At 39.9% G+C, this 12,680-nt stretch overlaps 1 protein-coding gene and 1 long non-coding RNA gene across 2 annotated transcripts; one reads left to right on the forward strand and one right to left on the reverse strand.

Annotated features, from left to right (window-relative positions):
- Nucleotides 1-1,510: 1,510 nt before the first annotated feature.
- LOC104417386 (sugar transport protein 8) lies at nt 1,511-3,404 on the reverse strand. Its single transcript, XM_010028675.2, is given in 4 exon segments — nt 1,511-1,942; nt 2,087-2,564; nt 2,566-3,031; nt 3,272-3,404. Coding segments are annotated over 4 exon segments (1,509 nt in total).
- A 5,411-nt stretch (nt 3,405-8,815) lies between these two features.
- On the forward strand, nt 8,816-11,549 carry LOC108954591. Its single transcript, XR_001980365.2, has 2 exons — nt 8,816-9,993; nt 11,266-11,549. It is a non-coding gene; the product is annotated as an uncharacterized LOC108954591 (long non-coding RNA).
- Nucleotides 11,550-12,680: the final 1,131 nt, after the last annotated feature.

Below are 12,680 nucleotides of genomic sequence, written 5' to 3' on the forward strand. Positions count from 1 at the left end.
ATAAATGAAATCTCTAATTCTAAGATAAGAGATCCTCTTATCACTTAACTTGATACCAATATATATATGATCACTGCTAAAGTGTAAAACATAACTAAAAGGTGGTACGATATATGCATAAAAGAGAAACAAAGACATGGATTTATCAGCGTGTAGTGACGGTATGTTTATTTCCACATATGAAGCAAGCAGCTTTAAAAATATTCCACCCAAGGCTGTTGCACCTTCTTGGAGTCGGAACAAAAAAAAATGATAGATACAAAGCAAAATGCTTTACCAGAAAGGTCTACAAATGATCGGGTAATTTTCCTGAGCAAATAAAGATATTGCGAATCGCGTTATGTTTCGTCATTTGATGAGATTGGATGTGATGGTTACTTGAGATACAAAATTTCAAGTAATGGCAGCCCCACTCTTGTGGTTTCACCATGGCTGTCGGTTGTGGACTCCATCGAATTCACGTTAAGTTGGTCATCGTATGTTGTGTTAGATTATGATTGAAATGACACGCATGATGATTTATGCTAAAAGTTGATTTTGAGCGAGATTGGACAACTAGCTCTACAAGTACCGTAGCTCTATTTCTCCAAAAAAACTCAAAAACACAAGAATAATTTTCGAATCAAATTCCATGTGTTCTAATGGCTACTGAAATTTAAAAGTACAAACTGATTTCTGTAAAAAAAAATTAAAAATTCGGTAGTGTCGTGACAAGGCGTGCCATGACTTTTTCAAGCCAAGTTTTAGGGTACTAGGTGTAATTCCCCCAAGTTGAAGGTCTGAATTGTTATTTTACCTAGATATGGAAGGAATTGAACCTAACTGTCTTTATAAACTGAAATTTGTGGTTCGATTTGATTCAGATTACCGGTCTTCAAATCTAAATTAGAAGAGCTGAATGATACTATGGATACAAAGATGATTCATAATAATGAGATATTCTTTAACTCGTGTTATGATGCGAAAATTCTTTAAATTGTAGGTTTCTTTCTGCACCAGTACTTCAATACAATGCCCAATTTCACAACGTGATGCCCGTGGTGCACCCCGAGTTTCGGGCCTGCGAAACGACGTCTCCCAAGGCGATATCGCAGCCACCACTGCGTCTTCCGCAGTGTCCCACGTCATTGCCAAGCTGGTCTGAAAGTCGACATCAATGTGCCTCGCAACCTGGTGAGCGTACAGATCCCCTCGCCGTCGGCCATCCCTGCAAGGCAGATGGCCATTATGCGGAGAAAGATTGACCAGAAGGTCTTTTCAATTCGCCAGATTCCGTTACTTGGAGACACATCTAGTAGAATTTAATTGAATGATTGATGACAAATTTCATGCCCGAGGCATTACATCACAGGGCCCAAGATCCCAAATTCGTGATCTTCTGTCTTTTTTTTTTTTTTACTGCTCACATTTATTTACATTTTCCGCAAGACAAATGAGAATTATTATGAGCCACCCGGCATCAGTGTATGTTGAGACGAGCTGCCACGACCGTCATTTATCCTTTGATGACCTAGTCATCGTCCTCGTCATCATCAATCATGTACCGCTTCCAGAACCAATGCTGCTTCCATACTCTCTCGACCATCAAGTCCACAGGCACGCCCTTCGTCTCGGGCAATAAGAACAATGCAAAGAGCCCCATGACCAGGATCCAAGCAGCGAAGAAGAAGAAGATGCCGGCCTTCATGTGGCACAGCATCGACAGGAAGGCCTGCGCGATAATGAAGGTGAAGAGCATGTTGGAGCTCACGGCGAAGGAGAAACCAGCCGTCCTTGTCTCCAGAGGGAAGGTCTCGCTCGGAATCAGCCACCCGAGCGGACCCCACGACCATGCGAATCCCATCACGAAAACGCACACCAGTACCACCACGACTATCGCCTCGGTGGAGTCGAGAGACCCCGTTGGCTTCAGGTGTAGTAGCAAGAGCACTCCTATAATAATCTGCAACGAGGAGGAAAATTATATGGATTAGAAAGTATAATGCATCGGATCATCCACTCCTTCTAATTGAACAGAATTATAAAAGTTTGATGTGATTTTCAGTCGATCGGGATAGAAGAAACATACGAAGACAATGTGAATTACCTGAGTGATGAACATCTGGACACAAGCCTCAAGGAGCAACACCCTCCGGCCAGCCTTGTCCACCGAGTAGATCGACACTAACGTGCTGAAAACGTTCACGAGCCCGGTGATGACCGTAGAGAGCAGCGCAGCATCGTTCCCAAACCCAACTGTCTGGAACAGGACGGGTGCGTAGAACATGATGGCGTTGATCCCGGTGAACTGCTGGAACACCTGCAGCAACATGGCTATGACGAGAGGGGGCCTGCTCGACGGCCTCATGAGCTTGCGGAACGGATGCTTCACTCGCCTTGCGGCCTCACTCGCGGCAACGATTGAATTGAACTCTGCATCGACATTATTGGTGCCACGGATCCTCCTCAGGGTGGCCTTCCCTTGGTCGACCCGGTTGCGCTCGATGAGGCTGGTCGGGGTCTCGCAGATGATGAATGAACCCACGAGGAGAATCACGGCTGGGACGCCGGCCAAGCCGAGAGATCCGCCACCCGTGAGGGTGAATGTTGGATGTGAAGTAGTTGATAATGCCCGCGACGAGGATTCCGATTGTAATGAAGAGTTGGAAGCAAATGTTGAGAGCTCCTCTGATTCTGGCAGGAGCTAATTCGGATAGAAACAGAGGCACCGCCTGATTGCCGAACCCAACACCAAAACCGAGGATGATTCTGCCGAAGACAACCATCGCAATGTTGACGCCGCCGGCTTGGAATCCGATCCCCGCGATGAACAAGAAAGACCCGATCTGCAACGTCGTCCTTCGGCCAAATTTGGAGCACACCCATGAGGCTACAAAGCTGGCTACGAGAGCAGCAATGTACAGCGAAGATGTGAACAACTGGAGGTACTCGTTGTCGTATTTACAGTAGTTGTCCTCGTGCGCGCGCTTCTTTTTCTCGTACACGGTCATGAAGAATTTCTTCAAGAAGTCATCCATGGCAGTCACTCCACCTGAAATTCCAATAAAATCCACATAACCATTTGGAATAGTGGGTAATTTTACAATGACTAATACATTTTGTACTTGGAATTCATAAACTAGCCACTCACAAGTCGAAATGCACTAATATACTATCCTATACCAGAGGCAAAAATGTGATACGATCTTTTTTCTCCTGGAACAAAAAAAAAATTCTATCTGGGCTCTTTCCATCGTGTATCAATCTTACAAAAGATTTCCATTTCTCCTACCTGAAATTCCAATGTCGTATCCGAACAACATCCCTCCGAAGGCCGCGAGGATCACGCACACAATGACGTAGAAAGTTATCTTCCCATCATGCTCGGGCATTTGGCCTCCATGGCTCACGACAACAGCCGGCATTTTCTCTAGCCTTCTTTTTGGGTGAAAAAGAAGGGAAAAGGGAGAAGCTTAATGAAAACGTATCTGGACAGAACAAAGATGACCAGAGTGAAGAAGCAGAGGGTGAAGATTGAAGAGCTTCAGATTTTGTCCGAATACGAAATCCTCGTGTGCATTGCATGGGGTATTTATAACACGTCAAGAAGGCTGGGAAAGGCTAAATCAAGATTAAATGACAACTAATGGCTATCTGATAATGACGTGGTTTTGCTCTTGATTAGATAATCATCCCTTAAGTGTCGGGCTTTTGCAAGTTAGTTTGAACCGAGGGAGACCTAATTATCGCGGAAGAGGTTGGGGACGTTCAATGAGAATGCTAAAAAGAGAAATTAATCATTCATGGGAATGGAACGTTTTATCGCTTCGAACAGCCAAAATCAAGATTGACACCGAAGAGCACATTCATTTTTGGTTTGAGTTTTCCTGGGGATGAAAGAGTTCATTGTCTAATTTAAGTGCAGACTCAGACTTAACCCTTGAATGTATAAACAGAAATAAGTTGAAGAGTTATTGAAAACCTGAATTAAACACTTATCTGGATCAAAAGTTTCAGCATAGGATGTGTTTGTTTGGGGAACATTTCATGAAGAAGGAAAATATTTTCCCAAAAACCATTTTTTAGGAATATTGTTAGTTTTTCTTTGTTTGGAGATATATGACCAAACATGTTTTTAGGTATTTGGATCTCATTTAGAAAATGATTTCAATATTATAACTTAATCTCAAAAAAGAAAAATTTAAAATATTTGTATTTTTTTGTTTTTATTTTCTCTTCTTTCTTTTCCTTCTTCCTCTTCCACTTCCACTTATTACTGGGCTTTGGTGATGGCCATGACGGGCCACCAGTGACATTGCCAAGGCTTGGCAAGGGTAGACCTAGCTGGTCTCGGATGAGGTCAAGCTTACTGCGATGAGGCTTGCAAGCTTGACCTTGCTGACTCACACTGGCTCGCACCTGTGGCTAGTCACTAAGCAGAGGAGGAAGAAGGAAAAGAAAAGAAAAAAGAAAAGAAAATTAAAAATTGATTTTTAAATAAAACAAAAAATTGAATATTAAAAAATTCATGATGAGCAATTTTGGAAAATTTCGCTTTCTTAGGTTTAGGAATTCACTTTTTTTATTTTATGCATGAATATTTTTTTAACCGAAAAGTGTTTTTAGTTGACTAATTAGTTCGGTGAACCGAACGAATGAAAGTTTGGAAAACGAATTATGAGAAATCAGTTTCCCTCAAATAAATGCACCCTTAGACTCTATTAATTTAGTGGAAAATGAATGAAATAAAAAAAAATTCTCCTAAAAATGATAACTTGAATTGTTTATAAAATTGAATAAATGAAATATATTTTCACCGTCCACGAAAATGTTTGGACATAAATTGTTGTTGGAAATAAAAATATTTTTCATTAACTAATATTTTAGAGCAATACAAGCAATCATTTTTAGGAATATATATAATATATATATATATATATATATATTTTTTTTTTTTTCAGATTATTCATTTTCTACTAAACAAATGGACCTTGCAATTAAGGTGAAGTAATGATGGTGGTAAGAGTTTTCAAATAGGTTTAAGTTGAGGGATGGATATTTGCATGTTGCCATAAAAGAGCCCGATAATAAAATAAGTTGGCAAGTGGGTAAGTTGGTTTAAATAAACGATAACATCAAAATGACTGGATATAAGTCCGTAAGTGACTTAAGTCATAGTTCATAACTCGGGACAAATGCCGAAACTAAAATTATATTTGGGCATTCATTTATTACCTATGAAAAACTCCAAACCCGTACACTTGTGACAAATTTATCAAAATTTTTTTGTACCACAAAAAATTTCAGACTAGTACATTTGTGACAAATTCATTCTCCGTTAATTTTCATTAAATTGGATTGATACAAACTAGTACATTTTGACATATGGAAGGTAAAAAACCAAATTGATATACTCATCAATTGCCATGTATCATCCAATTTAGTATTGACAGTAAAATTTAATAGAAAATAATTAAGGTAAATTTATTTTAGGTGTACTGGTTTAGAGTTTTTGATGGTTAATAGTTTAGGGTAAATTTTTTACAGCTATATTAATTTGGAGTTTTTTCATAATATTAACCCTTGGGTATTTGATATACAAGTTGATAACTTCAAAATGTCGATAAGCTAGATATATAAAAGTTGTAAGTTTTTACAAAAGCTAGTAATTTCCGAAGTGCACCAATGAGGCTGATGACCAAAAAATGGTCAATAGCTTAATCGGCAAAAAGGTTAGTAGGCAACTTGCACAAGGTTGATAATTTTACTTGACAGTTGGTGACTTTAAAACGTCATTAAGCTACAAAACAAAGATCGGTCAGTTCTTACAAAAGTTAATAAGTTCATAATGACAAAATAGACATATATATGTGCATCAAATGGGAATCAAAAAGTCAGTAAGTAAGTTAAATAAGGTTGGTAACTTTATATAAGAGCTAGTAATTTGAAAATGTCAAAAAGTCTTGCAAACTTTTACAAAAGCTGTTCATTTTAAAAACAACAAAATATATGTTGATAAGTGATTCAAACAAGAGTTGATGACATAAAACAACTGAGTAATTTACCTGAGCAAGTATCATTAGATAACTCAAATAAGATTGGTAATTTGATAGAAGAGTTCTTTTTTTTTTTGGGTGATCGAGGAACCACTGGAGACCCCTTTGGGGTCACATTGCCCTCCGATGCCCAGTGGTACCGTTGGAACGTCGTTGTAAGCCACTATTTAGATGTAAACCTCGGGGGAGATTGGCCCAGCAACCCACCGCCGGAGCCCCCACTTAAATCACGGAATAGAAGAGTTAATACTATAAAACATCAATAATTCATGAAAATAAAAGTTGGTGAGTTCTCATAAAAATGGCGATTTCAAAATGACCTATATAACCCAAATAGGAGTTGATGATCTAAAATTATTTTGTTACTTTATGGGAAAAAAGTCCATAAGTAACTCAAATTAAACTTAGTAATTTGAATATAAGTTCCTAACTTTAATTAGTTAGCCATGAAAGACAATCAAATAAATGAGTACTTATTTCTCACTCTTTCCCGCCAAGATGAAATTTGGTAAGTAATTATAATAAGTATTGATGACTTAAAATTAATCGGTAGCTTAATTGAGAAAAGTTGACAAGTAACTCAAATAAGGTTGGTTTTCACATAACAGTTGGTAACAGAACATGTAGTAAGCTACGCAAATAAAAACCAGTAAGTCATTATAAAATTATGTAGTTTTGAAATAGTCAAATGAACGTTAGTCAATGACTCAAATTAGAATTTGTGAGTTAAAGGTTGCTAGTAACTTAATTAGAAAATTTGTTTCATCTCTCTCTCTCTAAATTTTGATCTTTTTTCGTGTCTTCAACTTCTTGGGGGAGGGATTTGACCTAGATCTCTCCCTCCCCTCCCTACTTTTCCTTTTATCTCCTCTTATTTTCTTTTTTTACTCTCCCGATCTAATTTTAGATCTAGGAGTTTTGCTCCTCCAATTTTATATTTGGGAGTTTTTCTTTCCAATCTAATTCTAGATTTAGGAGATTTAATGAATAAGTGCTCTACTTCCAATTTGAATAGTATTCACAGTAGCTTTAGTATGCTTGTTCAACGTGTTTTTGTTAGAAACTTCGGCAGCTCACACTTGCTAAAGGACTTGCTCTCACAAGTAATATATCTGAGCTTGTTCAACATATTTATGTTTATAATGTCTTCGCACAGTGATGGTGTTGAGGACATCGAATCTTGGCGCACATCGCCAAAATGCAAAGCTGTAATTATAGTTGGAGATACTGACGTGTGCTCATCACCAATAATGATATATAATTTAGTGATTGGCAATCGAACTTTTTAATTAGATGTTGTCACAGATCTGTTCATGAAGGACGAGCATATGATAATCTCTATCAATTATGCTCTGATTTTGTAATTTCATTTGGTTCGTTTTGGAGCTCTACGAGTTTGCCTTGTTATGGTGATTTTTGAGACTTCCTATGAATTTGTCATGTAATTTTTTAGTAATGAATTGAAATTTATTTTGACCCAAAAAAAATAAGAAAATTTGATTAGCAATTCAAATAAAATTCTGTATAAATTGAGACATCATTAAGTAAGTTACTAAAGTTTATAATTTGGGACAACGGCGAATATGGTCCTTAAACTTTTTTTCGATATTGAATATGGTCATGAGATTTTTGTTCAATTTAGTACTTGAATTATAAAGTACACTAAATGTAGTCATTTGGTTGAAAATATTAACACCGTAAGGTATCGTTAATTTGGATGTGCCATGCAGAGTCCACGTGGCCTACATATAAGTTCTATGTCCTCTGTGACATCCTGATTTTCATACTCTGATTTCGATTGGTTAAATTGGGCATTTTATCGACGCGACTACAGTGTTTTTCTCTAAGTTGGCCACTCATGAGATAACTAGACTAGCTGGGTAGATTATTATGGACTTTAAGGCAGATAGACTGAGAATTCGACTATAAATCGACTTCTCAACCGTGCTCATCTTTAGAGATCATTACGGCACAGTTAAAAAATCGAATTAAGATAAGAGATAGGTCGGTTCGACTGAGATGAATGATCGATCGTGGGTGACTCCACTAAATTGAAAAACTCTCGTTGACCGACACTAATTTGATTTTATTATCGTTTTGGTACCCTGTGTCTGTATTTGAATCCTCGAGATTTTCACGACAATCGAGAGTCGCCAACGTGTCGAGTGGATTCATCGTGGCTTGAAGAAAATTGACCACGGGTCATTTGTCCTAAAAAGTTCTGAAAACTACCTGGTAGCTTAGGTTACAGTAAAAGCGTGTTCGAGTGAAATTAACGGCCAGTTTAAGTCCGATTTCAGAAATTGGAAGTTCTGTTATGTCACAGGTCATTTAAGGAACGTCGAATCAGTCTCAAAAGATTTTTCTAACACCCGACACTTTTTGGGAAAAAGTCGTCGCTGTGTCGTCGTCTTTGTGCGGAAAATGCCAAAGATGGTTTTTAATGGAAAAATTGAGATGCATGATGGGTGCATGAGTGAGGAATAATGTCAATTGAAGTATATAGGTGTCAATTTAAATTATGGAGATTAAATGAGGATAAACAGAGTAAAATTGAGTAACCAATTGGTGCCTTACACTGCGATTTCGTGTCGCCTCCTCCTCCCACCAAATGGACCAAAAAGAAGTCATAGGGTGTGTTTTGGTGGACCATCAGTGGCGAGGATTATACGTGGGCCAAGCCCAAGTTTTGAAGATATTTTGTGAAGAAAATATCAAGCCAAGAGACCCCCACCTCTTCCTCATCTCTATCTCTTCTCTCCCTCACCCTCACACCACCGTCCATCTCCCTCTTCCCTCTCTCGACTTCCTCCTCTCTGTTCTGGCCTCACTTTCATTTTTCATTGGAAAAACCGGCAGCTCCTTCCTTTGAAAGCTGAAGCCCCTTGCAGCGCCACACGTCCACGCCTCCACTTGTGTCTGTCAATGAAAGGAGCTGTCTTCACCGATTGTTGACTCTGTGCTGCGCGATCTCCTCTGCCGCGCGTCTGTCCCAACGCCTGCCCTCTCCACCACCGTTTGTTTCCCCCAAGTCAACCGAAGCTCCCCACGCTGACTCACTCCGCCGAATTACCTTCAGCAGCCCCTCACGACTTCAACCCAGCGTCCACCGAAGCCCATCTCTGCCACGTTTGTCTCCACCAAGCGTCCCAACGTCCACTTTCCTCAGCTCTCACGCCAGCAGTTCAGTCGGCCAACCCACGCGTCTTCGATTCAGCAGGTTTGAGTCAACAAACCGGTGGAACTCTCCCCACCGTTGACCCTTGCGGTGTCTTCGTACGCCTGCACTCCGGCCCATCTTCTCTTCGGTTGGCCTCGGCCCAGTCCCGTAGCTGCCCAGCATCTTTAGCTCCTTCGTCCTCTCCACGCGGCAACGAATTCAGCCGCCTCACGTGCCAGCATCGCCCGTAGCTGCTCCAATTGAACCCCGTGAGTTCAGCCTCTTCTCAGATCAGCCCAGGCATGCGCACGTTCGGTCAGCAAACAAACCAGCCGAAGCCCTCTATTGACCCGTGTTCCTTCCTCACGCGGGCAGCACCGAGCAAAGCAGCAGTCCACGATTTCTTCTCCGCCAGCTCACCATCGTCACCTGCAGTTCACGCATTTCCTTGGCCCAACAGAATTCAGTCTTCGGGCCCAGCAAAGCCAGCAGATTCCAGTGTCTTCGGCCCATCTTCTTTGCAGCAAGCAGCCCAGCGTCTTCAGTCTTGGGCCTGTGTCTCCAGCCCACGGATCTAGCAATTTCGGCGAGCAAGTCCAGCTCATTGCAGCCCAGCGTTTGGACCATCCTTCAGCAGTAATTCGGCCCACGATTTTAACAGTTTGTACAGCTCCTTGAGGTCAGCCCAGTCCAGCGTGGCCCAGCAAGTCTAGCCCATCTTGGGCCCGAGAAGCAAGTCGGCCCAAGTTCGGCCGCCGTGCGTCGTCGTCGCAGTGTCCTGGTCTTCGTTTTGTGCAAGTGAGTTTTACTCACTAATGCCTTCTTAGTTTGCTAATTACACTTAAATGTTGATTATATTTAATTAAATGCAATTAGGTAGTTAGATTAGAATGGATTAGTGATTATTAGTTGATTGCATTGCATATTAGTTAGGTGGTTAGTGTACTTAGATAGAGAATGGCCTATAGTATTTATTGGATGTTTCTTGGGATTTTTCCCGTCCCTTATCGGGTGATACTTAGGCAATTCGGGCCTAAGTGGATTTTTTTAGTAATTAAATATTAATTTTCGAAATTAATTATTTAATTATTTATTTCCTGGAAATTCAACCTGGGATGGCGGTGACCAGGATTTTATGCTGATGATCATGGCGTAGTATGTTTATTTAATTGAGCTTTATATTGTGCTAAATTGAATTTATTGTATTTATTTATTTAATTTTCGAAATTAATTAATTAATTATTTATTTTCCGGAAATTCAACCGGGATGGTCGGTGACCAGAATTTCATGCTGATTGTCGTGGAGCAATCCGTTTATTTATTTGAGCTTTAATTCGTGTCGAATTGATTTAATGGTGCATTTTTAAGTTATATTCTTAAATAAGGAAATTTTGGCTATGTGATTGAGAATTGGTCGGGTATCGATTGTCAGTATCGAAAGTGAGTTGGTAAATCATCTGGAGAATGCATGTGGCCCGATGAATTGGAATGTCACCTGGGAAAGACACATGGCTCGGTGACAGAGTATGGCATCGTAGAAAGGGGTCGGGTGGGACCATAAAGCCACTAAATCTTAGAAAGGTCGGGTGGGACCGTAAAGCCACTAGATCATGAGAGGGTCGGGTGGGACCATAAAGCCACTAAATCTTGAAAAAGTCGAGTGGGACCATAAAGCCACTAAATCTTGGAAAGGTCGGGTGGGACTGTAAAGTCACTAGATCTTGAGAGGGTCGGGTGGGACCATAAAGCCACTAGATCTTGAGAGGGTTGGGTGGGACCATAAATCCACTAAATCCAAGGGATTGCTTGGTGTGGGAAGAATGACCTAGAAATGGTCCAACTGATATGAAATCGACTAAGTCGATTAGATCGATGCTTTGATTTGTGATGTGATTGCTTGTGTGCCTATTTGATCTATGCTAATATGCAGGTGGAATATGAGGCCAAGGCAAGTCATCTAACTCATGTTGTGTATAGGCAGCCCTAAGGTGTATTAATTTACTAATTGGGTCTTAGGGGGTAGAACTTGCTGGGACGTAGTCTCATCCCGGTTTGGGAAAAACATTTCAGGACCCTGATGAAGAACTTGAGGAGAAAGAACCCGAAGAGGAGTACCAGAAGGAGAACTCTGAGGATGATCCAGAGTAGGATCCTGATGAGGATTGAGACTCCACTCCTATTTGATGACCTTTGCCGTAGAATCTGTTTGAGTAGAAACCAACCTTTTTAGCATGACTGATATATGTACATGTATGACTGAGTTGTATATATGTACATAAGGGTGTGGTTTTCAGGTTCAGATTTCTAGTCCTACTTGTATATCCCATTGCTTTATTGTCTGGGGATTTTTATAACTGCTTCCGCATGTGCTATTAAAAAGGAAAGGGTTGGCGATATGTAGTCCTGGGGATATCGCATTTTAAAATCGACCAAAAGTAAGGGATGTGTGCGTGCCTGAGGATCGGGGCGTGACATCTCTCTCTCTCTCTCTCTCTCTCTCTCTCTCATATTTTCGCCCAAAAAGAAAAAAAGAGGGAACGGAGTAATATTTATTAAGATGACAAAGCAACGTAGCAGTCCACAATCTTATTTTGAACCAATAACCACTGACGTGATTATTCTGACTAGAAATATACAAATGAGGTGGCTTTACATTTAATGGAAGGACTACAAAAGTTGAGGGATTATATTAAGCCTCAAAGACAACATTAGACATTAAACAAAAGTCTGGGTGCAACAAATTCAATATCCTAGAACTAATTGGTAACTTCCGCTAAATAAAGTGGCGTGTAGCTTAAATAAGACTCGTAATTTTAAAGAAGAATTAGAGATTTTAAATCGTTAACAAGCTATGCAAAATAAACAGTGACAATTAATTCGTGTAGATAATAATTTCGAGATGACCAAACAAACAGTGATAATATGATAAGAGAGTTATCGTACAATACGACTTTTTTACGAAGAATATGGTTGTTAGAAATTTACTGACAAAAAAAACAAAAATACCTTCTTTTCTCAGCCGAAACGCCATAATAGTGCGGTAGATGATAACTAGGAAATCCTAAGTTTAACGTCTCCCTGCTTTGGACCTATAATTAGAGATCATCCGCTTCTAGAACATGCGTCCTCCTTTTTAGCGGTTAATTAAGTACAATGCGCAACTTAGGGTCTTGACATGATTTTAGCATTGCATACTGTTGACACCTAAATTTTGGCGACCCGCTTAGTCATTTATTGCATTAAAAATTAGGGGTCAATTTTATCCTTGAAAAAATAATTAATTGCATAGCATATAGATTTAAGTGCATTTGCATTTGTTTATTGGACCGGTGGCGGATGAGTTCGAATTAATGGTTCTGAGCTTTAAATTAACAGGCTAGACTAAGCCCACAAAGAAAGCAAATCAGTCCAAACCCGTATCCTCGGAGATATTTTACGGATTTATCTTTGTGAGATTTCAATTCAAAAGCAAATATTACGTTTGG

This window comes from Eucalyptus grandis, chromosome 8, assembly GCF_016545825.1.
Source record: "Eucalyptus grandis isolate ANBG69807.140 chromosome 8, ASM1654582v1, whole genome shotgun sequence".
In the NCBI taxonomy this organism is placed as follows: domain Eukaryota; kingdom Viridiplantae; phylum Streptophyta; class Magnoliopsida; order Myrtales; family Myrtaceae; genus Eucalyptus; species Eucalyptus grandis.